Raw genomic sequence first — 27,707 nt, 5'->3', positions numbered from 1 at the left:
TCCACTGAACACTAGAGTTAAACTGTTTGTTTAGAGTGATAACTAGCTTAGCAAACAGATACAATAGACCCAGTTACACTAATAAACCACTGCAATGAAGTCATTTCTGGACAATGCGTACAGGGCTTAAGATAATAGGAGCCTATGAGTAAAATACTTCCACATTTCAGTTTTTGACTCAATAGCAGACATTGATGGGTTTGTTCCCACTAAGTGGCTCCATTTGTGCGATGCAGGGAGGTTGGGAAAATATAGAACGCTCATCATTTGCATACCTTTGATCTCAAATTACAGTCAAGAGATGACAAATCTTCAGAGCGTATTCTAAAAACTACTGCTCCTAGGAAATGATAAATACTTTACTTAATTCAAATTGTTAATTTGAATTTTGAAAAAAAAAATGCCTCCTGTGTGGTTTAATTTAAATGGCTTAATTCAAACTACTAACAATTCAAATATTTTTCAGAGCAAAAAAAAGATGACTTTGAAGTAACAGGTGTGTGGAAACACAGTTCTCACGTTGCTTTTTATTAATGAATAAAGGAGGTGGAACTGGTGAAGATAACCTACATCCAATTTTCTTCTTCACCACCCGCAACAAAAAAAGTCAGTAAAGAATCAGATTTCCAACCACAGGATCTGATTTCTGCCATATTTTAAATCAGTGATTAAACCAGAGAGAACTGGTAGTTTTACTGGTTCAACACGGAGATTTAGTGCACAGTTAAAACCTTTAAGGAACAAATGAAAATATTTTTGGTAGAGGTAAGTTGATATACCCAATCAAGGATTTAACTCCTTAGATGAATTGTTCAGTCCATCTTGGACATCCTGACAGAATCTAGTCATCAGATGGGTAGAAGTACAGCCTTAGATACTCAACACAAGAGGATCTTGGCTAGTTGAGGAATCAGAAAAGCTGAAATTGGTTGAAAAGGCACAGTAATTTCTCAGTTTAATATCTCTGGTGGCGCATCATTGGAGGATCCGAGATCACATCAGTGACTCTTCACGTATAAAGCAGCCGTTCTAGAAGCAACATAAACCCCAGCAGCGAAGAAGAAAAGATAAAATAGCCACTCACGCATTTACTAGTAGTTACACAACAACACTGACAGAAGCCTAGAAACAAGCAAATTGCCCCCCCACTGCCAAAGGAATGGTTCATGATCATTTTTATTCTTAAAAAGGAAGTGACTCAAAAAAGTTATTTAAAAAACGGTGTGGCACTGATAAAAGGACGTCAATAAATGGGAAGCACAGGATTGGCAGGAGAGGGGCAAACAGTACATAGTGAGTAATGTAAACAGATACTATTGAAATGGAAATAATAGGTATCCAACGAGACCATTATAACGATCCGGCCCGGACATACACAAACTGAACTATTTCCAATAGGGAAAGGCAACAGAAAAGACCAAACTGTCCAAACCACAATTGTTATGCAGAGAAATGCAACGGGTCTCCTTGTGTTCCTGTCCAGCTCTGGTCTGTCTCAAAAAAGGCAACCAAAAAATGGTATGTTCCTGGTCAGAAGGCAGGCTTGTGTAAACCCTTCAATAAAGCACCAGGTTAATAAGGTCAACACACCACAAGGGTGATGTGATTCACAAGCCAGATCCTTCAATTAATGGGCGTTGGGAGAAGGGTTCGCACATCCAACCTTTCAACTAAATTAACATATTGGCACTAAAGGTCAAAATCACACTTAAGCAAATACAAACTTACACTGCTTTAAGCTGCGTTTGGATTCCCGGAAACAGGTGTCCATGTGCCTATTTACTACATTTACGCAGCTACACCCAGCTTCATTACCCTGGCCCAGTTTTTTGTGGGTCTGATTTAGCTGCCAGGAGATGGGAACCAGATTTACCAGTCTTAAGTGCCAGCTCACGGACACAGGTTTCCAAATTAAAACAGCACCAATATAAAAACGGCTTCAAAATCACTACCTCAAACGACTGGCCCCCAACACTCACTAACAGACCTCAAACTACCAGTATGTCACCCTAGTGTCCCAAATTTGGTAGGCCAGAGTCTATAGGGTGTTTTCATATTTTCATACCATGTCTACATGAACTAAGAACATAAGAAATAGGAGCAGGAGTAGGCCATTGGCCCCTCGAACCTGCCGCCATTCAATAAGATCATGGCTGTTCTGATCCTGGGCTCAGCTCCACTTCCCTGCCCGCTCCCCATAACCCTTCACTCCCTTATCATTCAAAAATCTGTCTATCTCTACCTTAAATATATTCAATGACCCAGCCTCCACAGCTCTCTGGTGCAGAGAATTGCACAAATTTATGACCCTCAGAAGAAATTTCTCCTCATCTCAGTTATGAAAGGGCGACCCCATATTCTTAAAACTGTGTCCCCTAGTTCTAGATTTCCCCAGGAGTGGAAACATCCTCTCTGCATCTAACTTGTTGAGCCCCCTCAATATCTTATGTTTCAATAAGATCACCTCTCATTCTTCTAAACTCCAATGAGTATAGGGCCAACATGCTCAACTTTCTTCATAAGTCAACCCCTTCATCTCAGGAATCAACCTAGTGAACCTTCTCTGAACTGCCTCCAATGCAAGTATATCCTTCCCTAAATCCAGAGACCAAAACTGTACGCAGTACTCTAGGTGTGGTCTCACCAGTACCCTGTACAGTTGTAGCAGGACTTCTCTGTTTTTATACTCCATCCCCCTTGCAATAAAGGCCAACATTCCATTTGCCTTCCTGATTACTTGCTGTGCCTGCATGCTAACTTTTCGTGTTTCATGCACAAAGACCTCCAGGTCCCTCTGTACTGCAGCATTTTGTAATCTCTCTCCATTTAAATAATAATTTGCTTTTTTATTTTTCCTGCCAAAGGGGATAACCTCACATTTTCCCACATTATACTCCATCTGCCAAATGTTTGCCCACTCACTTAGCCTGTCTTTATCCCTTTGCAAATTCTCTCTGTCCTCCTCTCAAACTTGCTTTCCCACCCATCTTTCTATCAGCAAACTTGGCTACATTACACTCAGTCCCTTCATCCAAGTCATTAATATAGATAATATATAATATAGTTCCATTATTTTACCGAGTACTTTTACTTTAGTGATAGTTTTAAGTTTCCCCCTCTCTATAGCCCCTTGATAATCTATTATTGGGTTGTTTTTAGTGTCTTCTACCGTGAAGAATATACAAAATATTTGTTCAAAGTCTCTGCCATTTCCGTGTTTCCCATTATTCATTCCCTAGTCTCATCCTCTAAGGGAGCTACTCTCTTCCTTTTCATAGACCTGTAGAAGCACTTACACTACTATGTTTTTATATTTCTTGCTAGTTTACGCTCATAATCATAGAAACATAGAAAATAGGTGCAGGAATAGGCCATTCGGCCCTTCGAGCCTGCACCACCATTCAATATCATGACTGATCGTGCAACTTCAGTATCCCAGTCCTACTTTCTCTCCACATCCCTTGATCCCTTTAGCCGCAATGAATATATCTTTGAACATTTCTTGAATATATCTAACGAACTGGCTCAACAACTTTCTGTGGTAGAGAATTCCACAGGTTGACAATTCTGAGTGAAGAAGTTTCTCCTCATCTCGGTCCTAAATGGCTTACCCCTTATCCTTAGACTGTGACCCTTGGTTCTGGACTTCCCCAACATCCAGAACATTCTTCTTGCATCTAACCTGTCCAATCCCATCAGAATTTTATATGTTTCTATGAGATCCCCCCCTCATTCTTCTAAATTCCAGTGAATATAAGCCTAGTCGATCCAGTATTCTCTATTATTTTTTTAGTTGTCCTTTGCTGGTTTCTAAAAATTTCCCAATCCTCTGGCCTCCCACTAAGCTTGGCATCATTATATGCCATTGTTTTTAATCTGATACCATCCTTTACTTCCTTAGTTAGCCACAGATGGTTCTCCCTTCTCTTGGAGTCTTTCTTTCTCACTGGAATATATTTTTGTTGAGAGATATGAAATATCTCCTTAAATGTCTGCCACTGCTTAATTTATTTCCACTTTTTCCAACTCTGCCTTCATACCTTTGTAATCACCTTTATTTAAGATCGGGACACTGGTTTGAGACCCAACTTACACACATCATTAATCCTTACTAAAATTCTATTGACATTTTTGAATGTATATACAAGTAGAATACAACTGCCCTGCATGAAGTCACCGTCAAAACTGAATGGTGAACAATTAAATCACTGCCTCTACGTCATCTATTTATCATCATCATCATCATCATAGGCAGTTCCTCGGAATCGAGGAAGACTTGCTTCTACTCTTGAAGGGAGTTCTTTGGTGGCTGAGTTCTTTGCTGGCATGAGAGCCACAGACTCTGTCACAGTTGGGACAGATCGTCGTTGAGCGAAAGGGTGGGTGGGACTGGTTTGCCGCATGCTCTTTCCGCTGCCTGCGCTTGATTTCTGCACACTCTCGCCGTTGAGACTCGAGATGCTCAGCGCCCTCTCGGATGCACTTCCTCCACTTAGGGCAGTCTTGGGCCAGGGACTCCCAGGTGTCAGTGGGGAAGTCGCACTTTATCAGGGAGGCTTTGAGGGTGCCCTTGTAACATTTCCGCTGCCCACCTTTGGCTCGTTTGCCGTGAAGGAGTTCCGCATAGAGTACTTGCTTTGGGAGTCTCGTATCTGGCCTGCCCAGCGGAGCTGATCGAGTGTGTTCAGTGCTTCAATGCTATTATACTCCTGCTGAAACCCTACCAGGTCTCCGAAACATTCCTCGACTGGTATTGAAGAGGGACAAAATGCCACATCTGGAGTTTTTGAATGCCCAAGATGTCAACACCTCTACAAAGCAGAGCTTTACACCAGGAGTGCCCTACACAGAAATCCTTCACCCAGCATACCACCTTCTCATTGGTCATTAGAAGCTTAATGTATCCATGATGACACAAAGCTTCAGGTCTGGCCCAAAATGTACATGAGGGGCCTCCAATCAGATGTTCCATTTTCTTTCTAAGTGATGGAAAAAACAAAAAGTGCAACTAAAGTCAATGGTTAGGAAGTTTTCAATGAGATGTTTGGGAACTCTGCTTTTGTAAGAAACACATCAATGATTGTGACAGCACAAAAGGTCACCATGTAAATTGGACCAAATCCATTGTGCTGTTCAACTTTAACGCATCACCCCTCAGACACACGTCAGATAAACAAAACCATCATTGTCATGGAGACATGATATCAGCAACATAGCCGTGGAATAAGAAAACATTTTCATGAAGCGGTAATGTCGAAAACTGGGGTATCAGCAGTGTGTCACTGCAGAAAGAGGAAACAAAAGCGAATCTCCCCCTCCAGCGCATTAAGGGAGAGGGAGATCTCTCCCACCCCGGTGCATTAAGTGATAGCAGACCTCCCACCCCAGTGCATTAAGGGAGAGAGATCTCCTACCCCAGTGCATTAAGGGAGAGAGATCTCCTACCCCAGTGCATTAAGGGAGAGAGATCTCCTACCCCAGTGCATTAAGGGAGAGAGATCTCCTACCCCAGTGCATTAAGGGAGAGAGATCTCCCACGCAGTGTATTAAGGGAGAGAGATCTCCTACCCCAGTGCATTAAGGGAGAGAGATCTCCTACCCCAGTGCATTAAGGGAGAGAGATCTCCTACCCCAGTGCATTAAGGGAGAGAGATCTCCTACCCCAGTGCATTAAGGGAGAGAGATCTCCCACCCAGTGTATTAAGGAGCAGATCTTGTACCACAGAGTGGAGAAAAATTATGAGTGGGGCATCACAGGGCTGTTCTTGCACACTCTCCAGCAATTGATGCAGTGGCACAGGCCAGAATATCTTGCGGAAATTCTCCTGCTTATTTTTTTGGGGATGCGCAATCCCTCAAATCACTGCGCACGTGCTGTTTCTCCCATATAAAAGCCAGTGAGGGGCCTGCCCGGGAACTCTAGACCGCTGAGTGGCCACAAACCTTGGCACGAACATTTGCTGGAAGCCCAAGGAGACTAGAGGATTGGGGATAAAACAGAAGGTCGTCTTTTTCTTCATTATCTCCCCTCACTTCCCTTCGAGGGTATGGTTCCAAAGGTGCTGGCTGCGTTCTCGTACTTCACCAATGGGGCCATTTCATCAAGTCTCGGCAGTGAGGGTTGGTTGGCTGTCCCATTCGTCTGCAGGGAGCATCAGAGCCCAGCCCAACCTGGTCATTGTCCGGTGTCCACACACATGCATCCTCCATATAACGAGCAACAGCAGGAACTCAGGCTTTCCCCTCCTCTAGCACAGGTGGACCACGCCAGCTAAATCAGTGCAGACCGGGAGGTCAATTCAGACAGCTTCCCATATGGCTCTCTACCACATCAGGTGGTGCATTTACAAGCCAAGTCATCAGGGATCGTTTTTCCCAAAATTGCAATTACAAAAAAGACAAGTTGGAAGAAAAGGAAAGGTTGGTGCATTCACCTAATTCCAACATTACTCACGTTGTTGCTAATCTGCATTGGCTCCCGGTTAAGCATGCCTTGATTTCAAAATTCTAATCCCCGTTTTCAAATCCCTCCATATCTCTCTAATCTTCACCCCCCCACCCCCACCCCACCACCGAGATGTCTGCACTCCTCTAATTCTGCCCTCTTGAGCACCACTGATTATAATCACTCAACCACTGGTGGCCATGCTTTCTGTTGCCTAAGCCCTAAGCTCTTGAATTTGCTGCCTAAACCTCTCCACCTTTTTTCCTCCTTCAATACGCTCCTTAAAACCTACCTCTTTGGCCAAGCTTTTGGTCACCTGCCCCGATTTCTCCTTATGCGGCTCGGTGTCAAACTTTTTCATCTCATAATACTCCTGTGGAGCACCTTGGGACGTTTCACTACGTTAAATGTGCTATATAAATACAAGTTGTTGTGTTTATTGGAACATAGGAACTACAAGACGAAAAAAGACCACAGTCCATCAAGTTTAACTTTAGTCGCATGGTGTAACGATAATGGAATTCTTGACTAATCATGGCAATTAATCTCATCAATTAAGACTACAACAGACCTAGACATGATGCAAAGAAAACCCCAGTCATCTGTTCCTCCCAAGTATGCAGTACTTACCACGTCATGTCACAAATTACTCATATATTGTATGTCAAAATATTATTTGCTGATAAAAATCTATCTAATTTGCATTTGAAAGAATCCACCATTTCCTTAGGGAGCCTGTTCTATAGATTGATCACTCGCTCACTGAAATATTGTTTCTGTAGATTAGTTTTGACAGTTCCCCCTCAAGCACAGGCTGTGTCCTCTGGTTCTACTGTTCTGGACAAAGTGAAATAACTCGTCATGGTCGACATTATCCAGTGCCACCTCTCAACCTTCTCTTTTCCAGTGAGAACATGCCCAATTTACATCATCGTCCCTCATAATCCAATCCCTCCATCCCCTCCCCTAGCTGCTATCTTCTGTACCTTTTCAATAGCTGCAGTATCAAATTTGGTCATTATGCTTCTGACTTCTAGATTATGGAGATTAAAGACTCAAAAGACTAATGTGCAGAAAAAAGTACTTCAGAACATCAGACAATACAAAGTATAGGGTCTCATCCTGTATCCCACATCACTGCAGGAGTCAGAGTCCAAATCATTTATGAAGATATTAAATAGAGAAAGAGGTCTCAAGCTTGTGGGACTGCACTGGTAATATACTCCCAGGCTGATGACAATCTCTGTAGCATCTGGGTTCCATCGGTCATCCAATTACATATACATTGTAAAATATTTCCACTTACTTTATTTTCAGTACCACTCAATACCCTCACTCAGAGGGTTGTGAATCTTTGGAATTCTCTACCCCAAATGGCTGTGGATGCTCAGTCGTTGTGTATACTCAAGGCCGAGATCAATAGATTTTTGGACTCTCGGGGAAATCAAGGGATATGGAGATCGGGCGGGAAAGTGGAGTCGAGGTCGATGATCAGCCATGATCTTATTGAACGGCGCAGCAGGCTCAAGGGGCCATATGGCCTACTCTTGCTCCTAGTTCTCATGTTCTTATATCAGCTTTTCCAGAGGAACTGCATCAAAGGCCTTACTGAAATCCATGGACAGTACATCCACTGACTTACCCGCCTCAAGCTCCTTTGTCACACCCTCAAAGAAAACCAGGAAGTTAGACTGGCAAGACTTCCCTTTATGAGCCCATACTGACTATCTTTTATGATTTTATTTCTATCCAGATGCTCCACAATCTCATCTTTAAAAAGGGTTTCCATAACATTATCCACAGTGGATGTCAAACTCACTGGTCTGCAGATTTCTGGATCATTTTTGCTACCCTTTTAAAAATAGGAGTAACATCTGTGTTTTTCTCCAGTCCCCGGGCACCTCTCCGGTGTTCAGTGATTTCTCGAAGATTCGTGCCAGAGTTCCTGCAATTTCCTCCATTATTTCCTGAAGATACTCGGATGCATCTTATCCGACCCCTCGGATTTATTCACCTTAAGTTGGCACAGCTGTTCAGCAACCAGGCAGGTAGTGATGTGAACAGTGTCACAACTTACCTCCCCAAAACCCTCTAGTTCCCTTTCCAGTTACCCGTCGTCTCCTCAGTAAAACAGAGGCAAAAAATGTATTTGTAACCAGTGCAGCATACTGTTGGTAATAAATAATAAAAGTATTAACTTACTTTGATTTGCTCTTGGCAACTGCGGTCATCCAACAGGTTCAATAAAAAAAAAAGGGAAAAAAATATTAGATCACTTTTATACTCAGCTTCAGAGCACTACATCATAATTTCAATAAACCAGTAATCTAATAAAACAGCACCACTTACGGAGATCACCCCATCCTGCCCCACACCACATACCTACTGCCAAGACTCCTTTAGAAAAATTCAATGTATTATATATATTATATATTACTTTTTAAAAAAAGCATCTATGGTTAGTCAACACAATTCCCCAGTGTACTTTTCACTCTAGTGACATTAATGATATTGTGGATGGTTCCTTTGCAATCGATCTGTTTCAATAGCCTTTTGGCATGAAAGACATGCTCTGAATAAACCGGTATCAAAGTAGAGGAGGTCTTGTGCCACTGTTTGAAGTCCTGGACTGACAAATAACACTGGTTTGAAGTTTAATGGGTGAATCCACTATAGGATTTAACATTGTACTGATCAAGAGCTGCCACGAGATACCACTAGTGCACTTAACATAGCATATTTGCATCATCTAGTGCTACAAACAAAATTGTGCAGCAGGTGAGTGCTTAATGCACCAGTGCATTTAATAGCAGGTGCAGAAAAGGTAGCCAATGTCTCAACATGAATACTGAATCGAGAGCAGTGTGTGGTGGTGGGCAGGGGAGAGAGAGAGAGAGAGAGAGAGAGGGAGGGAGACAGATTCAGGGTGGTGAGTGGTGAGGGGGGAGCAGAGAGACAGACTGAGGGTGCTGTGTCGGGGGGGGGGGAACAGACAGAGCAGTGGGGTGGGGGGAAGGGGCGATAGACTGAGGACAGTGTGTGCCGGGGGGGGGGGGGGGGGGGGCGGCGGGGGGGCGGAGACGACTTTTTCATGCTGGTTAACCTTGAAAGATAAAGATAACAAATGATTGAACTTAGTTACTACTTAAACATTTACCAATATGGCTCAGTTGGTACCACCCTTGTCTCAGAGTGACTCGTTCCAGGACTCCAGGTCCCAGACCCGTTCCAGGACTTGTGCTACAGAATTGAATCTCGGCTGAGCGAATGCTTGGATCTGCCTGTTCCAGCGAACATAAAAGATCCCAAGTCACTATTTGAGAAAGAATGTGTACTTCCTCTACCAACATTACCAAGAAAATAACACGTCATTCGGTTTATTACTGTTTGCCCAAGCTGCCGTGTTTGCCTACATAGTAATTGCGAGCGTACTTCATAAAGCAATTCATTCAAAAAGTAACACAATATGGTGCTTCTGGACATGACAAGGCGCTGTATAAATGCAAGTTCTTTTCTTTCATTCAAAGGGCCAGTAACTAAGAGTGTACAGCTAATCCAACAGAGCAGCGTTTGCAGTTTAGACACCAGCTTATGCTCCTTGCATTGGCTCCCAGATTTAGTCATGCCTTCACTGTGCGTGCGTCTAAAGCTTCCTTCACTATGAAGGAAGACTTGGATTTATATAGCTCCTTTCATGACCACTGGTGACTTCTCAAAGCACTTTACGGCCAATGAAGTACATTGTGTGTGTAGTCACTGGTGTAATGTGGGAAACGTGGCAACCAATTTGCACACAGCAAACTTCCACAAACAGCCATGTGATAATGACCAGATAATCTGTTTTTTTGTTATGTTGATTGAGAGATAAATATTGGCCAGGACACCGGGGATAACTCCCCCTGCTCTTCTTCAAAAATGGTGCCATGGGTTCCCTTTACTTCCACCTGAGAGAGCAGGGCCTTGGTTTAACGTCCTATCCGAAAGATGGCACCTGTGACAGTGCAGCTCTCCCTCAGTACTGCACTGGAGTGTCAGCCTAGATTTATGTGCTCAAGTCCCTGGAGTGGGACCTGAACCCACAACCTTCTGACTCAGAGGCAAGTGTGCTACCCACAGCTGACACTATGCGTGTGTCTAAAGCTGCCCTCACTATGTGTGCCTGTTGAAGTCAGCTCCAGAGCAGCACTGCGAAAGGCTGTGCGGCAGGCTGCTGATGGGCCTTGTTGACTGCAGGAGGAGTGTCCGGCACAGACAGGCGATGGAAGCACTTTTGTTTCCACTTGCCTATCTTGAAGTAGTACAATACTAGCATTGCACACACTATAGAATATAGAAGAGTGCGCCAGATAAATCTTTTATAACCCTTATATATAAGGAACGATTTATTGCTCATTAGAACAGTTAAGGTATATTGCCCAACAATACACTGTAATAAGACACTAATAGCATCCAGGGGTCAAACCTTCTGGATTGCATTTGAACCACTTTCATCTGCTGATGTATTCACCAAATCCCCAAGCGCTGTATGGGGAGGGATCGGTTCCTAGCATTAACCACACCTTTGGCTGCAACTGTCCAACAAGTCACTAGTAAACGCAAAAACCGCTCCCAGTCCATTATCAGATTTCAGTGGCTGAATATTTACTCAAGTTAAATACAATCTTTCAAGGATATAAAAGCTATGGCTTTGAGTGGTAATCATTTGGTTAGATACATATCTTAACACATGACGACACATCCTCCACAACTTCATCCTTCGCCTAAATTCCCCTTGCCCCCGATTTCTGTCTTCCAGCCCTCAATCAATCTCACCCTGTACATGAATTCTGTTATGCACATCCATCCGTTGAACATACCACTGTGCAGGGCCTTGCCACCTCGGAGGTCTCAAGTCATTGACATGCAAATCTTAACAACCACAGGCAGGCGGAGCCTCGGTCTAACATCTCACATTGAGGACAACACCTGCCGCAATGAAGCATTCCCTCACTACTGCATTGGATTAGCAACCTACATTATGTGAGGAAAGTCCTGGAGTGGGGCAGGAACATTTGACCTTCTGGCACAGAGACCAAAGTACTACCAAATGAACCAAGTAGACACTCAGGTACAGCCCAACGATGTGAGTCACCTGCCAGACTCAGCTGTAGGCAGGTGATGGTCTGAATCTATTCATACCCTCACAAACACATGGTTGCCACAACCACCGAACGATGGAACTATGCAGCTCTGACAATTGGTCTGGCAATTATAATGTGTGATAGCTTTGTGGTTATGCTACATATCCAATAACTCAACGCAAGCTCAAATTCCACCGTGGCAAGTTGTGAACCCGAATTCAATAAATTTCATCATTTGTGGGTTAGCACCAGAAAAATAACCACAAAAGCTCCCGGATGGTCATAAAAACCCAATTAGTTCACTAATGTCCTTCAGGGACCCGGCATGTGACTCCTGTCCCACACTAGGCAGATGATTCTTAATACACTCGGGGCAACTTAGGGTAGGCAAAAATACTGATCATCATCATCATAAACAATCTCTCGAAATCGAGGCAGACTTGCTTCCACTCAGTGAGTTCTCAGGTGACTGTACAGTCCAATACGGGAATTACAGTCTCTGTCACTGGTGGGACAGACAGTCGTTGAAAGAAAGGGTGGGTGCACTTGCTTTCTGCATGCTCTCGGCGACGAGACTCGAGGTGCTCAGTGCCCTCCCGGATGCTCTTCCTCCACTTAGGGCGGTCTTTGGCCAGGGACTCCCAGGTGTCGGTGGGGATGTTGCACTTTATCAGGGAGGCTTTGAGGGTTTCCTTGTAACATTTCCCCTGCCCACCTGGGACCCAAGAACAATGCCATCCTTGAATCAGATTTCTCTTGGCAGTATCCGTTCTAGCTATTTTCTCCCAGTCTTCCATAGTCTCCCCTCCCATTTATTGTTTGTGGTTACGAGCACGTTTTGCAATTGAAGACTGAAGAACCTAGGGAGCCTACGAAATAGTAAAGACTTCTGCCCATTCTGGGCCAGGTGCATCATGCAGTGCAGTAGGAGCATAGTAATATTAAGGCTCCTGAAGTCTATATTCTTGCTATATTTGTTGACTTAATAGCACGTTATCTCTCGCTGTATAATTTTAAAAATAAAATGTGTTTAAAATAAAAGGATTTGATAGAATAGATAGAGAGAAGCTATTTCCTGTGATGGGGGAACCCAGAACAAGGGGGCACAATCTTAAAATCAGAACCAGGTTGTTCCAAGAGTTAAATGAGGAAAGGCTTTTTCTCACCCAAAGTATAGAGGAAATGTGGAACTCTCTCCCCCAAAAGGCTATGAATGCTATCAACTGAAATTTTCAAGACTGAGATTGACAGATTTTGATTCGGTAAGGGTTGGGATATGGAACAAACGCAGGCAAATGGATTTGAGGTACAGATCAGCCATGATCTAATTAAATGGCAGAAAATACTCGAGGGGCTGAATGGCCCACTCCTGTTCCAATGTAATTCTGAAACAATAGCACTATTTTCCTTTTGGCAACTGATACTGTCCATAGTTGCAAAAACTGTCAATATTTGCAACAGGTTCCCCCTCCACTGGTCAGGAGGGGAAGTAACCTGCCCTAAATCAGCCATTAAAAGATTCCGAGTGATCCTCTGATGCTCCCCACCATGTGGGGAGCCAATCGGCCATCACTAAGTGTCTCTCCGTAGCAGAACGACCAAGATTTTGAACTCAAAAGATTTTTAAAAATAAGCAGCAAATAACACTGTGATTTATACCTCAAACATAATTGTACGTGCAAATGGAATTAATATTAATACACGCATACACACACTTCCATAAAGGCAAATGAAACACAGAAGTTCAGTTCTTTGTATTCAGGTGCACTGACTGGCTCAGGAACACAATGCAACGACTCCATCTACAGGTTAATCAAGCAGCTTGCACGTCACTCTCAAAGCCCCTCTAGCTGGACCCAACCTTGACGTGCAAATATAGGGAGTGCTGACGTGATGTGCTTTAGAACTGGCACCTGTCAAAAGACAATTGCTTCCTAATTACGCTGAAAGTTCCGGTGAATCAGAAGTCCTAATCGCCTAAGCATAATCATTTCTTTAAACTCGTTTTGCTATCAAAATAAAAGCATCTCTTGGCATGCTTTCTGCCTCAGTTCACGGTCATAGGCAGGCACTTATCCGCTCATGGACGGTAAAGGTAGGGCACCTAGCTGTCATCCGGAGCCCATCCATTCAGCAGAATTAGGGATGCATGTTAGATATCAGAGAGAAAAAACACAAGTGCCACTCACAAGTGAGTTTCTAAAATATAACAAATGTAAGTAATCAAACTCAGAAAACTATGGCTTTCCTGGTTAACTGAGATCCTGGTTGAAGGGGGAAGTGTGTTCCACTGAATGATCACACAATCCTAACTACAATACAGGCATCACTGCACCTTATTTGCCTGTCATTTTTGGCTTTAAAATTGCTGGGGAAACCCCCAGGTGAGACAGCACAAATGAGAATTGGTGCATCATGAGGAACTCTGTTCATAATTTCACCTAAACGCAATGTTACAATACCATATGAATGGAGGGAGAATCTACCACAGAATATTCACCGCTAGCCTACCCCAAACCAGTAGTTTTAAAGTGTAACATGTCACAACTGGCAGCAAACGTTCATCAAAACATGCTCATGGCTGGGTACACCGTATAACGCACTACCAGGAAAAAGAGTGGGAGCGCTGTAGTGGTAGGGGATTCTATCGTTAAGGGGGATAGGCGTTTCTGCGGTCACAATCGAGACTCCAGGATGGTATGTTGCCTCCCTGGTGCAAGGGTCAAGGATGTCTCGAAGCGGCTGCAGGGCATTCTGGAGGTTGCGGGTGAACAGCCAGTTGTCATGATGCATATAGGTACCAACGATATAGGTAAAAACGGGACGAGGTCCTACAAGCTGAATTTAGGGAGCTAGGAGTTAAATTAAAAAGTAGGACCTCAAAAGGTAGTAATCTCAGGATTGCTACCAGTGCCAAGTGCTAGTCAGAAATAGCAGGATAGTGAAGATGAATACGTGGTTTGAGGAATAGTGCAAGAGGGAGGGATTCAAATTCCTGGGACATTGGAACCGGTTCTGGGGGAGATGGGACAGGTACCAACCAGACGGTCTGCACCTGGGCAGGACCAGAACCGATGTTCTAGGGGGAGTGTTTGCTAGTGCTGTTGGGAAGGGTTTAAACTAATATGGCAGGGGAATGGGAATCTATGCAGGGAGACAGAGGGAAGTAAAATGGGGGCAGAAGCAAAAGGTAGAAGAGAGATAAGGAAAAGTGGAGGGCAGAGAAATCAAGGGCAAAAATCAAATAGGGCCACATTACAACATCATTCTAAAAGGACAAAGAGTGTTAAAAAAAACAAGCCTGAAGGCTCTGTGTCTCGATGCGACGAGCTTTCATAATAAGGTGGATGAATTAACTGCGCAGATAACTGTTAACGGAAATGATGTAATTGGGGTTATGAAGACATGGCTCCAAGATGACCAAGGCTGGGAACTCAACATCCAGGGGTATTCAATATTCAGGAATGACAGACAGGAAGGAAAAGGAGGTGGGGTAGCGTTACTGGTTAAAGAGGAGATTAACACAATAGTAAGGAAGGACATTAGCTTGGATGATGTGGAATCTGTATGGGTAGAGCTGCAGAACACCACAAAGGGCAGAAAACGTTAGTGGGAGTTGTGTACAGACCACCAATCAGTAGTAGTGAGGTTGGAGATGGCATCAAACAGGAAATTAGGGATGTGTGCAATTAAGGTACAGCAGTTATGATGGATGACTTTAACCGACATATAGATTGGGCTAACCAAACTGGTGGCAATACGATGGAGGAGGATTTCCTGGAGTGTATAAAAGATGGTTTTCTAGACCAATATGTCGAGGAACCAACTAGAGAGCTCGCCATCCTAAACTGGGTGAGAGAGGATTAATTAGCAATCATGTTGTGCGAGGCCCCTTGGGGAAGAGTAACCATAATACGTTAAAATTCTTCATTAGGATGGAGAGTGACACAGTTAATTCAGAGACTAGGGTCCTGAACTTAAAGAAAGGTAACTTCGATGGTATGAGATGTGAATTGGCTAGGATGGACTGGCAAATGATACTTAAAGGGTTGACGGTGGATAGGCAATGGCAGACATTTAAAGATCACATGGATGAACTTCAACAATTGTACATCCCTGTCTGGCGTAAAAATAAAACAGTGAAGGTGGCTCAACCATGGCCAACAAGAGAAATCAGGGATAGTGTTAAAACCAAGGAAGAGGCATATAAATTGGCCAGAAAAAGCAGCAAACCTGAGGACTGGGAGAAATTTAGAATTCAGCAGAGGAGGATTAAGGGTTTAATTAGGAGGAGGAAAATAGAGTAGGAGAGCAAGCTTGCAGGGAACATAAAAACTGACTGCAAAAGCTTCTATAAATATGTGAAGAGAAAAAGATTAGTAAAAACAAATGTAGGTCCCTTGCAGTCAGAATCAGGTGAATTTATAATGGGGAACAAAGAAATGGCAGACCAATTGAACAAATATTTTGGTTCTGTCTTCACTAAAGACACAAATAATCTTCCGGAAATACTAGGGGACCAAGGGTCTAGTGAGAAGGAGGAATTGAAGGAAATCCTTATTAGTCAGGAAATTGTGTTAGCGAAATTGATGGGATTGAAGGCCGATAAATCCCCAGGGCTTGATTATTTTTCTGGGATGCAGACACTTAAGGAAGTGGCCCTAGAAATAGTGGATGCAGTGGTGGTCATTTTCCAACATTCTATACTCTCTGGATCAGTTCCTATGGATTGAAGGGTAGCTAATGTAACCCCACTTAAAAAAAAAGACAGTGACTAGTGGGGTACCGCAAGGTTCAGTGCTGGGACCCCAGCTATTTACAATATACATTAATGATTTAGACGAAGGAATTGAACGTAATATCTCCAAATTTGCAGATGACACTAAGCTGGGTGGCAGTGTGAACTGTGAAGAGGATGCTAAGAGACTGCAGGATGAATTGGACAGGTTAGGTGAGTGGACAAATGCATAGCAGATGCAGTATAATGTAGATAAATGTGAGGTTATCCACTTTGGTGGCAAAAACAGGAAAGCAGATTATTATCTGAATGGTGACAGATTAGGAAAAGGGGAGGTGCAACGAGACCTGGGTGTCATGGTACATCAGTCATTGAAAGCTGGCATGCAGGTTCAGCAGGCGGTGAAGGCAAATGGTATGTTGGCCTTCATAGCGAGAGGATTTGAGTTTAGGAGCAGGGAGGTCTTACTGCAGTTGTACAGGGCCTTGGTGAGGCCACACCTTGAATATTGTGTACAGTTTTGGTCTCCTAATCTGAGGAAGGACATTCTTGCTATTGAAGGAGTGCAGCGAAGGTTCATCAGACTGAATCCCCGGATGGCAGGACTGACATATGAAGAAAGACTGGATCGACTAGGCTTATATTCACTGGAATTTAGAAGAATGAGAGGGGACTTCATAGAAACATATAACATTCTGACCGGAGTGGACAGGTTAGATGCAGGAAGAATGTTCCCAATGTTGGGGGAAGTCCAGAACCAGGGGTCAATGACTAAGAATAAGGGGTAAGTCAGTTAGTACCGAGATGAGGAGAAACTTCTTCACTCAGAGAATTGTGAACCTGTGGAATTCTCTACCACAGAAAATTGTTGAGGCCAGTTCGTTGGATATATTCAAAAGGGAGTTAGATGTGGCCCTTACGGCTAAAGGGATCAAGTGGTATGGAGAGAAAGCAGAAATGGGTTAATGAAGTTGCATGATCAGCCATGATCATATTGAATGGTGGTGCAGGCTCGAAGGGCCGAATAGCCTATTCCTGCACCGATTTTCTATGTTTTACCGGTACATTTGCCTGAGGTCAGGCAATCTCTGTCAGCTGCTAGGCTGATCCAAAGCCGCAATCTACTTAAACAAAACAAGCAGCTCCTCTCCATCAGTGACATTGCCAGAGGACGGTGTCTGTAGGAATGTAGGAATCAACACATTTTAAATCAGTTTAGATTGATTTTTTTTTTTTAAACTTGCTTGTCTGATATTTTCCAGTACACCGATGTGAAATGAGTTTGCTTGTCTGATGGTTTCCAGTATCTGATGTGAAATGATTTTCAGCAATCTTAACCAACTCCCCTGTAGATATCAGCCTAAAGTACAGCTCTGGCCTAATTAGACATGAAATTGTTAGTCTCCCTCAGGAGGTGTCAGAAGGATGGCTGGTGTTGGGATACAAAATGGCACCCTGGCACTGTCCAATCTTCAGCCCCCAAAATCCAGGTAACTCAGACATATTTGCGCTTAAATTTCATATTCACTGTCTTGTCCTGTTTGAATTTTGTGAGCCTGGAGGTTTGGAAAGTGTGGATAAACCTTAAAATCAGTGCGCCAGATCGGTTTATGAGCAACCCGAGATACAAACAGTTTAATGGGGGAAAAAGATTTAAACATTATACGCGCCACCACCCCCACCATGGTATGCATTTACACTGCCCTACAAGGCAGAAAGTTTGGACAGTCCCACTGTAAGGGCCGATCTTCTGAAGCAAGAGTTAACAATATTGGGACAGTGGAAGGAGCTTTGCCCTATCCCAGATCTGTCCTGAGTGCTTTTGAAACCGACAATGGGCACTTGAAATGGGAAAGCGTTCCATTTATACACAAACACACATCTCAATAATAATGTGCCATTAAATACCTTAGGGTAGGGAACATGCTACATTAATCCCAATTAATTCAAACACTCCCAAGGTGGAGTCCTAAAACGTGCTCTTCCTCAAATTAAAAACAGGGAAAGCTAGAAAGGTACGGCAAGTCAGTCAGCATCAGGAAGAGCAAGATTAATTAACACTTCAGATGTTAACACTTCAGGTGCATCAGAGGAGTGGCTACGTTAAAGGCAAGTTGTTGTTGTTGCCGACCAACCTAACAGAGATTGGTGATCAAAGGAAAGGAGGATATGGGAAGGGGGTTGGGGGGGCTAGGAATGAGGGATTAGGACCACCGCTTGTGTGGAAGATAATTATCACGGATTCGTTGGATTGAACAGCCTGTTTCCCATGTCGTAATACTGCGTGTATTTCCAGCTTCACCACTTGTATATCAAATTTTTATCATCCTCGAGTGTTCCCGAGAAACATCCCTGACTACTTCTCCCGTTTAAAATCATTTCATTGAAATCTTCTCATTCAGCTGCTGCCTTCTCCTTTAATGCCGATATTCCCAAGACCAGGCAAAAAAAAGCCCGGCCTTTCTTAGCTTGGGCTCTCAGTAAACCCCATCACCACCAGCAGCTGCATGTGGCTTTCAGCGCAGCGGTGAGGGGGACATGAATAGAGTGGAAAGAGGGGAGTGCTGGCCTCACCAGGGCCCTATATAATTGCAGTAAGACATCTTTACTCTTACACTCAAATTCTCTTATAATAAAGGTCAACATACCATTTGCTTTCTTAATTGCCTGCTGTACCTGCATGTTAACTTTCAGTGATTCATGTACAAGGACACCCAGGTCCCTCTGAACACCAACATTTTCCAATCTCTCACCATTTAAAAAATACTCCGTTTTTCTATTTTTCCTACCAAAGTGGATAACTTCACATTATATTACATTTGCCATGTTCTTGCCCACTCACTTAGCCTGTCTATATCCCCTTGAAGCCTCTTTGCATCCTCCTGACAACTTACATTCCCACCTAGCTTTAGATCAGCAGCAAACTTGGATATATTACATTTGGTCCCCTCATCCAAATCATTGATATAGATTGTGAATAGCTGGGGCCCAAGCACCGATCCTTGTACCCTGTACCACACTAGGTACAGTCTGCCAACCCGAAAATGACCCGTTTATTCCTACCCTCTGTTTTCTTAGCAGATTTGCTGCATTCGTGATTTTCTTCTTGAAGTACTGTACAATGGTCAAGTCTCAGCGTGGAGGCAACAAAAATTTGTTGTGTCTGCAGTCAAGTTACTAAAATACAGCAGAAAAATGCCAATATTTCTCTGCGGTACTTGGCGTAAAAAACATCAACCAGCAAGCACCAACTACTCGTGAACAAGAATGAACAAACTTGCATTTATATTGCGCCCGCCGCATTTTCAGGACGTCCCAAAACACTTCGCAACCAACAAATTTATTTTCAAGTGTAGTCAGTGCAGCAAGGTTCCACAAACAGCAAATTAAATAAATGGTCAGATTAAGTGGTGTTGGAGAGCAGGTGAACTCCCCCTGTTTTTCTTCGAATAGTGTCATGGGATCTTTTATATCCACCTGAATAGGCAGATTTAACATCTCATCTGAAAGTCCGCAACTCTGACAATGCAGCACACCCTCAGTACGTTCAGAGTTCTGACGACAGGTCATCAACCTGAAACGTTAACTCTCTCTCTCTCCACAGATGCTGCCTGATCCACTGAGATTTCCAGCATTTTCTGTTTTTATATATAAACACAAGATGTTGTCATTGAACCTGCTGGCATGCCAAGGATTATTTTGTGAACGTTAGAAACTAGAACAGAACTGCAAACCAGTATTGAAAGATAACGTATAGTGAACAGTGAGGAGGATAGTGCGAAGACTTCAAGAGGACATAGACAGGCTGGTGAAATGGGCGGACACATGGCAGGTGACATTTAACACAGAAAAGTGTGATGTGATACATTTTGGTAGAAAGAATGAGAAGAGGAAATATAAACTAAAGGGTACAATCCTAAAGGGGGTGCATGAACAGAGAGACCTGGAGGTATATGTGCACAAATTGTTAAAGTGCAGCAGGGCAGGTTGAGAAAACAGTTAAAAAAACTTACAGGATCCTGGGCTTCATAAATAAAGGTATAGAGTACAAAAGCGTGGAAATGATGAACCTTTATAAAACACTGGTTCGGCCTCAACTGGAGTAGTGTGTCCAATTCTGGGCACCGCAATTTAGGAAATATGTGAAGGCCTTAGGGAGGCTGCAGAAAGTTCAGTTCCGTGAATAGACTGGAGAAGTTGGGGTTGTTCTCCTAAGAGCAGAGAAGATTGAAAGGAGATTTGATAAAGGTGTTCAAAATCATGAGGGGTCCAGACAGAGTAGATAGAGAGAAACTGTTCCCATTGGCAAAAGGGTCGAGAACCAGAGGACACAGATTTAAGGTGATTGGCAAAAGAACCAAAGGTGACATTAAAAACTTTTTTTTACACAGCGAGTGGTTAAGATCTGGAATGCACGACCCGAAAGGGTGGTGTGATAGGCAGTCTCAATCATGGCTTTCAAAAGGGAGTTAGATAAGTACCTGAAAGAAAAAAAAATTGCAGGGCTACAGGGAAAAGGCAGGGGAGTGGGACTAGCTGAGGTGCTCTTGCAGAGAGCCGGCACGAGCTCAACGGGCCTTATTCCATTCTATGATTCTATTCAAAACAGAAGAAGGCTGTTTGGCCCTTTTAATTTACCCTTCCATAAAAACCCACTGTGCCCCCTATCAAAGTGTCCAATCGCCTCTTGAACAATTCGAGTTTTTGTCTCTGCTACCTGACCCAGAAGACAATACCCAGATATTGATGTATAAATCTAAGTTTTTGTTGTTATTGATGACTCTGAAGAAGTGCTCCCTGACATCAGTCCTGAACTTGACTTTTACCAGATTGTGCTTACGTCCCTTTGTACTTCAATTTAACGATAGCCCTTCAGATCTCTAATCTCCTCCAGCCCCACAATCCTCCAAGATATCTGCGCTCCTCCAATTCTGGCCTTTTGAGCATTCCCAATTTCAATCACCCCAAAATTGGCAGCAGTGACTTTAAAAGCTGAGGCTCCAAGTTCTGGATTTCCCTCCCTAATCCACTCCGTCTTTCTACCCGACTCTACTACTTTAAGACACTCCTTAAAACCTACCTTTTGGCCCAACTTATCTATCCCAATAGCTCCTTATGTTTTATAACGCTCCTGTGAAGTGCCTTGGAAAGTTTTACTACGTTAAGGCGCTAAATAAATGCAAGTTATTATTGTTGCTTAGAAATCACCTTTTCTATTTCACTTATACACCTCTTATTCAGTCCTCGTACTAGGAATATTCTCATGGCCCTTCTCTGCACCACTGCCAGAGATTGGTTATTTACCTAGTGCCTCCGTAACATAGCACTGAACACAGAATTCGAGGTGTAGCCTAACCAGAGCACTATACAGATTCAGGATGACAACCACAGGTCCAGCAATACAGCCAGCATTCTGTTTGCTGTTGATTGCTGCTCTACAATAACTAAATATTGAGTTTGCCATCACACCCAGATCTCCCTTAGACTCTTCCCTAGCTAGTTCAACACCATTCATTACTGTCCCTTATTTCTTTCTCCAATGTGCAAGACTTTGCACTTATTTGTATTCAATTCCTTTGCCCAACTTCAATTTTTATTTGAGTCCTTCTATAATTCCTTACCAGTTTCATCAGATTCTACTCCACCCCCCCCCCTTTAATTTATTTACTACCTATAAATCTGACCAACTGACATCATATTACAGAATCCAGATCACTGATGTAGCTCAGAGCAGTCAGGCCTCTGAGTATTCCACTCAGTACATACCCTCAGCCCTACATCACTCTCCTAACTACTATCTGTTGCTTCCACATTTTACCAAGGATACCCAATGCCTCAAGTTTGCATGGCAACTTTGCCTGTAAAACTGTTATTCACGATTTTAGAAAAGCCGACATACACTGTGTAATGGAGCTTTCAATGGAATGTTAATTGCTTAATAAAATGTTCAGGTTCATCAGGCAAGATCTGTTGCTTCTGAAACAGCGCTGACTGCCACAACTAAGTATTCAACATATGCAAGTAATCAGCTCGTTGCTATTTCTAATCCTAGGAGCTTCTGTAATGTATCAATGTGTTTCCCAGCAAGTAAGTAGGGATTAAAACTCAAATTTCATAAGCACACAACCCCCTTTCAAAGCACAGATGTCACAACTGACATCAATGATGTGCAGTATATTAACCAACAACCACTACCACAATAATCAAGTTTGAAACAAATTGAAAATAAATTAAAGCCATTCACAAGCTTTTTTAAAAAAAAATTATATTTTAAAACCCACAGATGGATAAATGAGTAATTTTACATTGGGATTTAGATACTATGGCAACCTGCTCAGGCTTCACTCTCAGTTGATAAAACTCCTTTTTCATCCTACCCCAGATTTCATTCCAAACTTACAATCACTGCCAGCCATCCTTTAGTCTACAAACCCTCCATGTACCTCGATTAGATTCCAAACCCGTAATCACTCCCAGTATTAAATTATTTGGCCTGTACCCAGCAAAAAAAAATCCAGTCAGCAATACTCATATTAATAATTCTTTTTTAAACGCACTTCTAAAAATAGGATCAACGTCCCTCCTGAGAAACAGAGTAAGGAGCCGCTAGCTGAGCCCGAGGACACTCCACAACCCACCGGGGAGGAGCAAGGTCACTGGGGCCTTCAGCGGCACCGCCCGCTCCAACCATTCACTCCTCTGCCGGGTACCCGGCCCGGCCGTGCGGCCTCACTGCCTGCCTCTGTCGCTCTCTCTCTGTGACGATAAACTCACGATTGGCGGCGGTGAGCAGCATCTTCCCTCGGATCCGTAGGCCCCCCTCCCACCAGTACTTCCGGTGACATCGGGAATTGCTTCCGGAGTACCAACCAGGCAATTGTTTATTTAAAAACACATCACATTCCTATGCATTGCTGGTCAGTGCATGCACAGAGTGATGATAATTAATTAAAAAATATATATATTATGTGGCTGTGTTTTGTGTGAGACCACTTTTCCCCCATCTCTCCCCCCCGCTCTCCGATTATCAGGATAGATAAAGGGGAACCAGTGAATGTAGTATATTTGGATTTCCAAAAGGTATTCGATAAGGTGCCATACAAAAGGTTGCTATGCAAGATAAGGGCTCATGTACATAAGAACATAAGAAATAAGAGCAGGAGTAGGCCATTCCGCCATTCAATAAGATCATGGCTGATCTGATCATGGACTTGGCTCCACTTCCCCGCCCACTCCCCATAACCCCTTATCGTTTAAGAAACTGTCTATTTCTGCCTTAAATTTATTCAATGTCCCGGCTTCCACAGCTCTCTGAGGCAGCAACTTCCACAGATTTACAACCCTCTGAGAGAAGAAATTTCTCCTCATCGCTGTTTTAAATGGGTGGCCCCTTATTCTATGATCATGCCCTCTAGTTCTAGTCTCCCCCATCAGAGGATACATCCTCTCTGCATCCAACCTTTCAAGCCCCCTCATAATCTTATACGTTTCGATAAGATCACCTCTCATTCTTCTGAACTCCAATGAGTAGAGGCCCTACTCAACCTTTCCTCATAAGTCAACCCCCTCATCCTCGGAATCAACCGAGTGAACCTTCTCTGAACTTCCTCCAAAGCAAGTATATCCTTTCGTAAATATGGAAACCAAAACTGCACGCAGTATTCCAGGTGTGGCCTCACCAATATCTCATATAGTTGTAGCAAGACTTCCCTACTTTTATACTCCATCCCCTTTGCAATAAAGGCCAAGATACCAATGGCCTTCCTGATCACTTGCTGTACCTGCATACTAACCTTTTGTGTTTCATGCACAAGTACACCCAGGTCCCGCTTACTGCAGCACTTTGCAATCTTTCTCCATTTAAATAATAACTTGCTCTTTGATTTTTTTTCTGCCAAGGTGCATGACCTCACACTTTCCGACATTATACTCCATGTAATTGGGGGCATGGATAGAGACAACAGAGAGTAGGGATAAATGGGTCATTTTCCGGTTGGCAGGCTGTAACTAGTGGGATGCGCAGGGATCAATGCTTTTGCCTCAACTATTTACAGTCTATGTTAATGACTTAGATGTATCCAAGTTTACTGACGATATAAAGCTAGGTGGGAAAGTAAGCTGTGAGGAGGACACAAAGAGCCTGCAAAGGGATATAGACAAAATAAGTGAATGGGCAATAAGGTGGCAGATTGAGTATAATGTGAGGAGATTCACTTTGGTAGGAAGAATAGAAAAACAATATTTTTAAATGGTGACAAAAGATTAACCATTGGTGTTCAGAGAGATTTAGGTGTCCTCACACAGGAAACACAGAAAGTTAGCATGCAAGGCAAATGGCACGTTGTCCTTTATTGCAAGGGGATTGGAGTACAAGAGTAAGGATGTCTTCTTACAATTGTACAGGACTTTGCAGCATGGAAGGAGGCCATTTCGGCTCATCGTGTCCGCGTCGGCCGACCAAGAGCTATCCAGCCTAATTCCACTTTCCAGCTCTTGGTCCGTAGCCCTGTAGGCTACGGCACTTTAAGTGCACATCCAAGTATCTTTTAAATGTGGTGAGGGTTTCTGCCTCTACCACCCTTTCAGGCAGTGAGCTCCAGACCGCCACCACCCTCTGGGTGAAGACATTTCCCCATATATCTACTCTAAACTGTGCACAGTTTTGGTCTCCTTATCTGAGGAAGGACATACTTGCCTTAGAGGCAGTACAACATATGTTCACTGGATTGATTCCTGGGATGAGAGGATTGTCCTATGAGGAGAAATTGAGTAGACAGCCAATATTCTCTGGCGTTTAGAAGATTGAGAGGTGATGTCATTGAAACATATAAGATTCTGAGGGGGATTGATGGGGTAAATGCTGAGAGGTTGTTTCCCCTAGCTGGAGAGTCTAGAATTAAGATGCATAGTCTCAAGATAAGGGGTCGGCCATTTAAGACTGAGATGAGGAGGAATTTCTTCGCTCAGAAGGTTGTGAATCTTTGGATTTTTTTACCCGAAAGGGCTGTGGATGCTGAGTCATTGAATATATTCAAGGCTGAGATAGATAGATATGTGGACTCTAGGGGAATCAAGGGATATGAGGATCAGGTGGGAAAGTGGAGTTGAGGTCGAAGATCAGCCATGATCATTGAATGGCAGAGCAGGCTCAAGGGGCCATATAGTCTACTCCTGCTCCGAGTTGTTATGTTCTTATATTGCAGACTTTAATCAGGTGACCCTTTAACTTTCTCAGCCTTAGTGAAAAATGCCATGATTTCTCATGTCTATTCATACCTGCAATCCTTTGCTCTGATAACATCCAAGTGAATGGACAGTGCACTTTTTCTATTGCTATTATATTCTTCTTATAATGGGGTGCCCAAAACTGCACAAAATACTCAGACCGTGGCTTCTCAGGTTTTGTATAAGTTCAATATTACCTCCTTGCTTTGGTATTCTGTGCCTCTGGATACAAAGCCACGGATTCCATTCCATTTTTGATGGCCTTATCTATTTGCACTGCCACCTTTAATGTATCTGCATCTTAATCCCAAAATGTAATACTTCATATTTTTCCCTATTGAACTACATGTGCGAACCTATGTTATTCCTGCAGACTTTCACAATCCTGGCCTACAATTTGACCAAAATATTAATGTGGTGGTCACATTATTTTGAAGGGAGGTTCGGGATTATGCTGATGCTTGAAAGGTGAGCCATGATTTTGTACCTCATACCCAAGGGGAGTACCTAGCGGAAGGTTGGAACTTTAAGTCTGATTCCAGGTCTCTGTGGCAGATAAGAGGAAAAGGAGTGACTGAGAAACATACAGAAACAAAGAAAAAGCTGCACACTGGAGGTAAATTTACTTTTATCGCCAGGCAAAAAATGAGTGATCGGAAACCAGCAGACCATTTTGCACCGCTTCTTAATTTCTTTTCCATTGACTGTGAAATGGTTTGGAACATCCTGTGGACATGAAAAGCGCTATATAAATGTAATTTCTGTTTTTTGCTTCCTGATTCATATTATTTAATATACATTTTTTTGAAAGAAGAGAAACAGTGGTCAGAGACCCTTCTTTGAAAGAGCAGAAAATAAAGACTGGAATCGGTGCATTCTAAATAATGAGCCATTTGTCAAAAATGTAAACTTAGGCTCTGATTTGTGGGTTAGAGTCCGCAGAAGGCCTGACCAACCCAAGGTGTGATGGTGAGTTGTGCCATCTTGCTGCGTTGCCAATGCGATATCATGATGACTGCAAGAACACGGTTCTGTGCAAGCAAAATGTTAACCATATTTGCTATTTTTGGTTCCAAGACGTATTTCCTTGCATTTCTCAATATTACTTTGCTTTTGCAATTCATCTGCTCAGTTGCTTTCTCGAGAATAAACAGAAACGTCATACGGTTGCCACAGAACATGTCATGACTTGAATTTCAATGGTAAAGAATATTGTGGTTTAGCAACTAGCCAAAAAAAAGTTACAAATTTATAGTTTCATAAATCATAATTATGTATACGTTCCTGGCAACAAATCAAATTTTAACATCTGAATGAGAAAGAAATATTACATAAAGTTAATAGCATAAATTTTTATTACATTGAATGTTATTATAGGTCAGGAAAAAAACATTAAATACCATCCACAGCTAGACTTCTAGCAAACATTTTGCAAAATATTGAAGTTAAATCTTTGTTTTCATCTTTAGAGTTTTGTAGCACACTACTAAGCCGAGTGTTTTGTTACATTGTGCATTAATTTGGTTGTTAAATTGTGCCTTTTAAGTTCTAGAAACTTTAAATGTGATGCCAGAATCGGCTGGATTATTGCTTGATCTAGCTGTACTGTACCAGCTCGAGCAGGAACATGCCTCTCAGCCAACCAACAACTCATGCTGATCCAGTGTCGGTGGAGAACATGACCATAATAGAAATTTCTGAGCATTTTTAATTGTTAAAGTCTTTTGTGTTATAGCTTTTAATAAAGTAGGAATCTAAACTTGAATGTTAGCTGCAGTAAATCAGCAGTACTGCATTGTAGGAGTGTCAAGGCTTTTGTCCTCTTGTGTCGCTTGGGTCTATAGGCTCTTGCAGGCCACATATACAGATTAAAACATGTTCCCATTAATGCGTATATATCTCAAAGGTCTTAGTGTGGTTTAGTATTGATCAAGCAAAACATGGCAAACATGAGCTTGCATTTATACAGCGTCTTCAGTGTAAAGAACCCGCCCCCCGCCATGTGCTTCTCAATTAAGTATGTTGAAAACAGACATTGAGCCAAGAAGGGAGAGTTTAGAAGGGTTGGTCAAAAGCTTGGTTGAAGACATGGATCTTGAGAAGGTTTTTTAAAGGAGATGAGGGAGGCGGAAAAGTGGAGGGGTTTCCTCCTGTCTTGACTCCATTTTTCTCCCCTTGT

The 27,707-nt window shown here is 42.9% G+C and overlaps 1 protein-coding gene across 1 annotated transcript in view; it reads right to left on the bottom strand.

Moving 5' to 3' along the window:
- mrpl33 (mitochondrial ribosomal protein L33) overlaps nt 1-27,707 on the bottom strand; it is a 76,789-nt gene that overhangs the window by 12,718 nt on the left and 36,364 nt on the right. Inside the window, exons 3-5 of the mRNA XM_070884249.1 lie at nt 23,078-23,157; nt 9,603-9,726; nt 8,648-8,666 (exon numbers count right to left, since the gene is read on the bottom strand). Of these exons, the coding sequence (XP_070740350.1) occupies nt 8,648-8,666; nt 9,603-9,726; nt 23,078-23,157 (223 nt within the window). The remainder of the gene's footprint in view (nt 1-8,647; nt 8,667-9,602; nt 9,727-23,077; nt 23,158-27,707) is intronic.

Source organism: Pristiophorus japonicus, chromosome 7 (assembly GCF_044704955.1).
Source record: "Pristiophorus japonicus isolate sPriJap1 chromosome 7, sPriJap1.hap1, whole genome shotgun sequence".
Lineage (NCBI taxonomy): Eukaryota > Metazoa > Chordata > Chondrichthyes > Pristiophoridae > Pristiophorus > Pristiophorus japonicus.
This window is presented reverse-complemented; position numbering and strand designations above follow the sequence as displayed.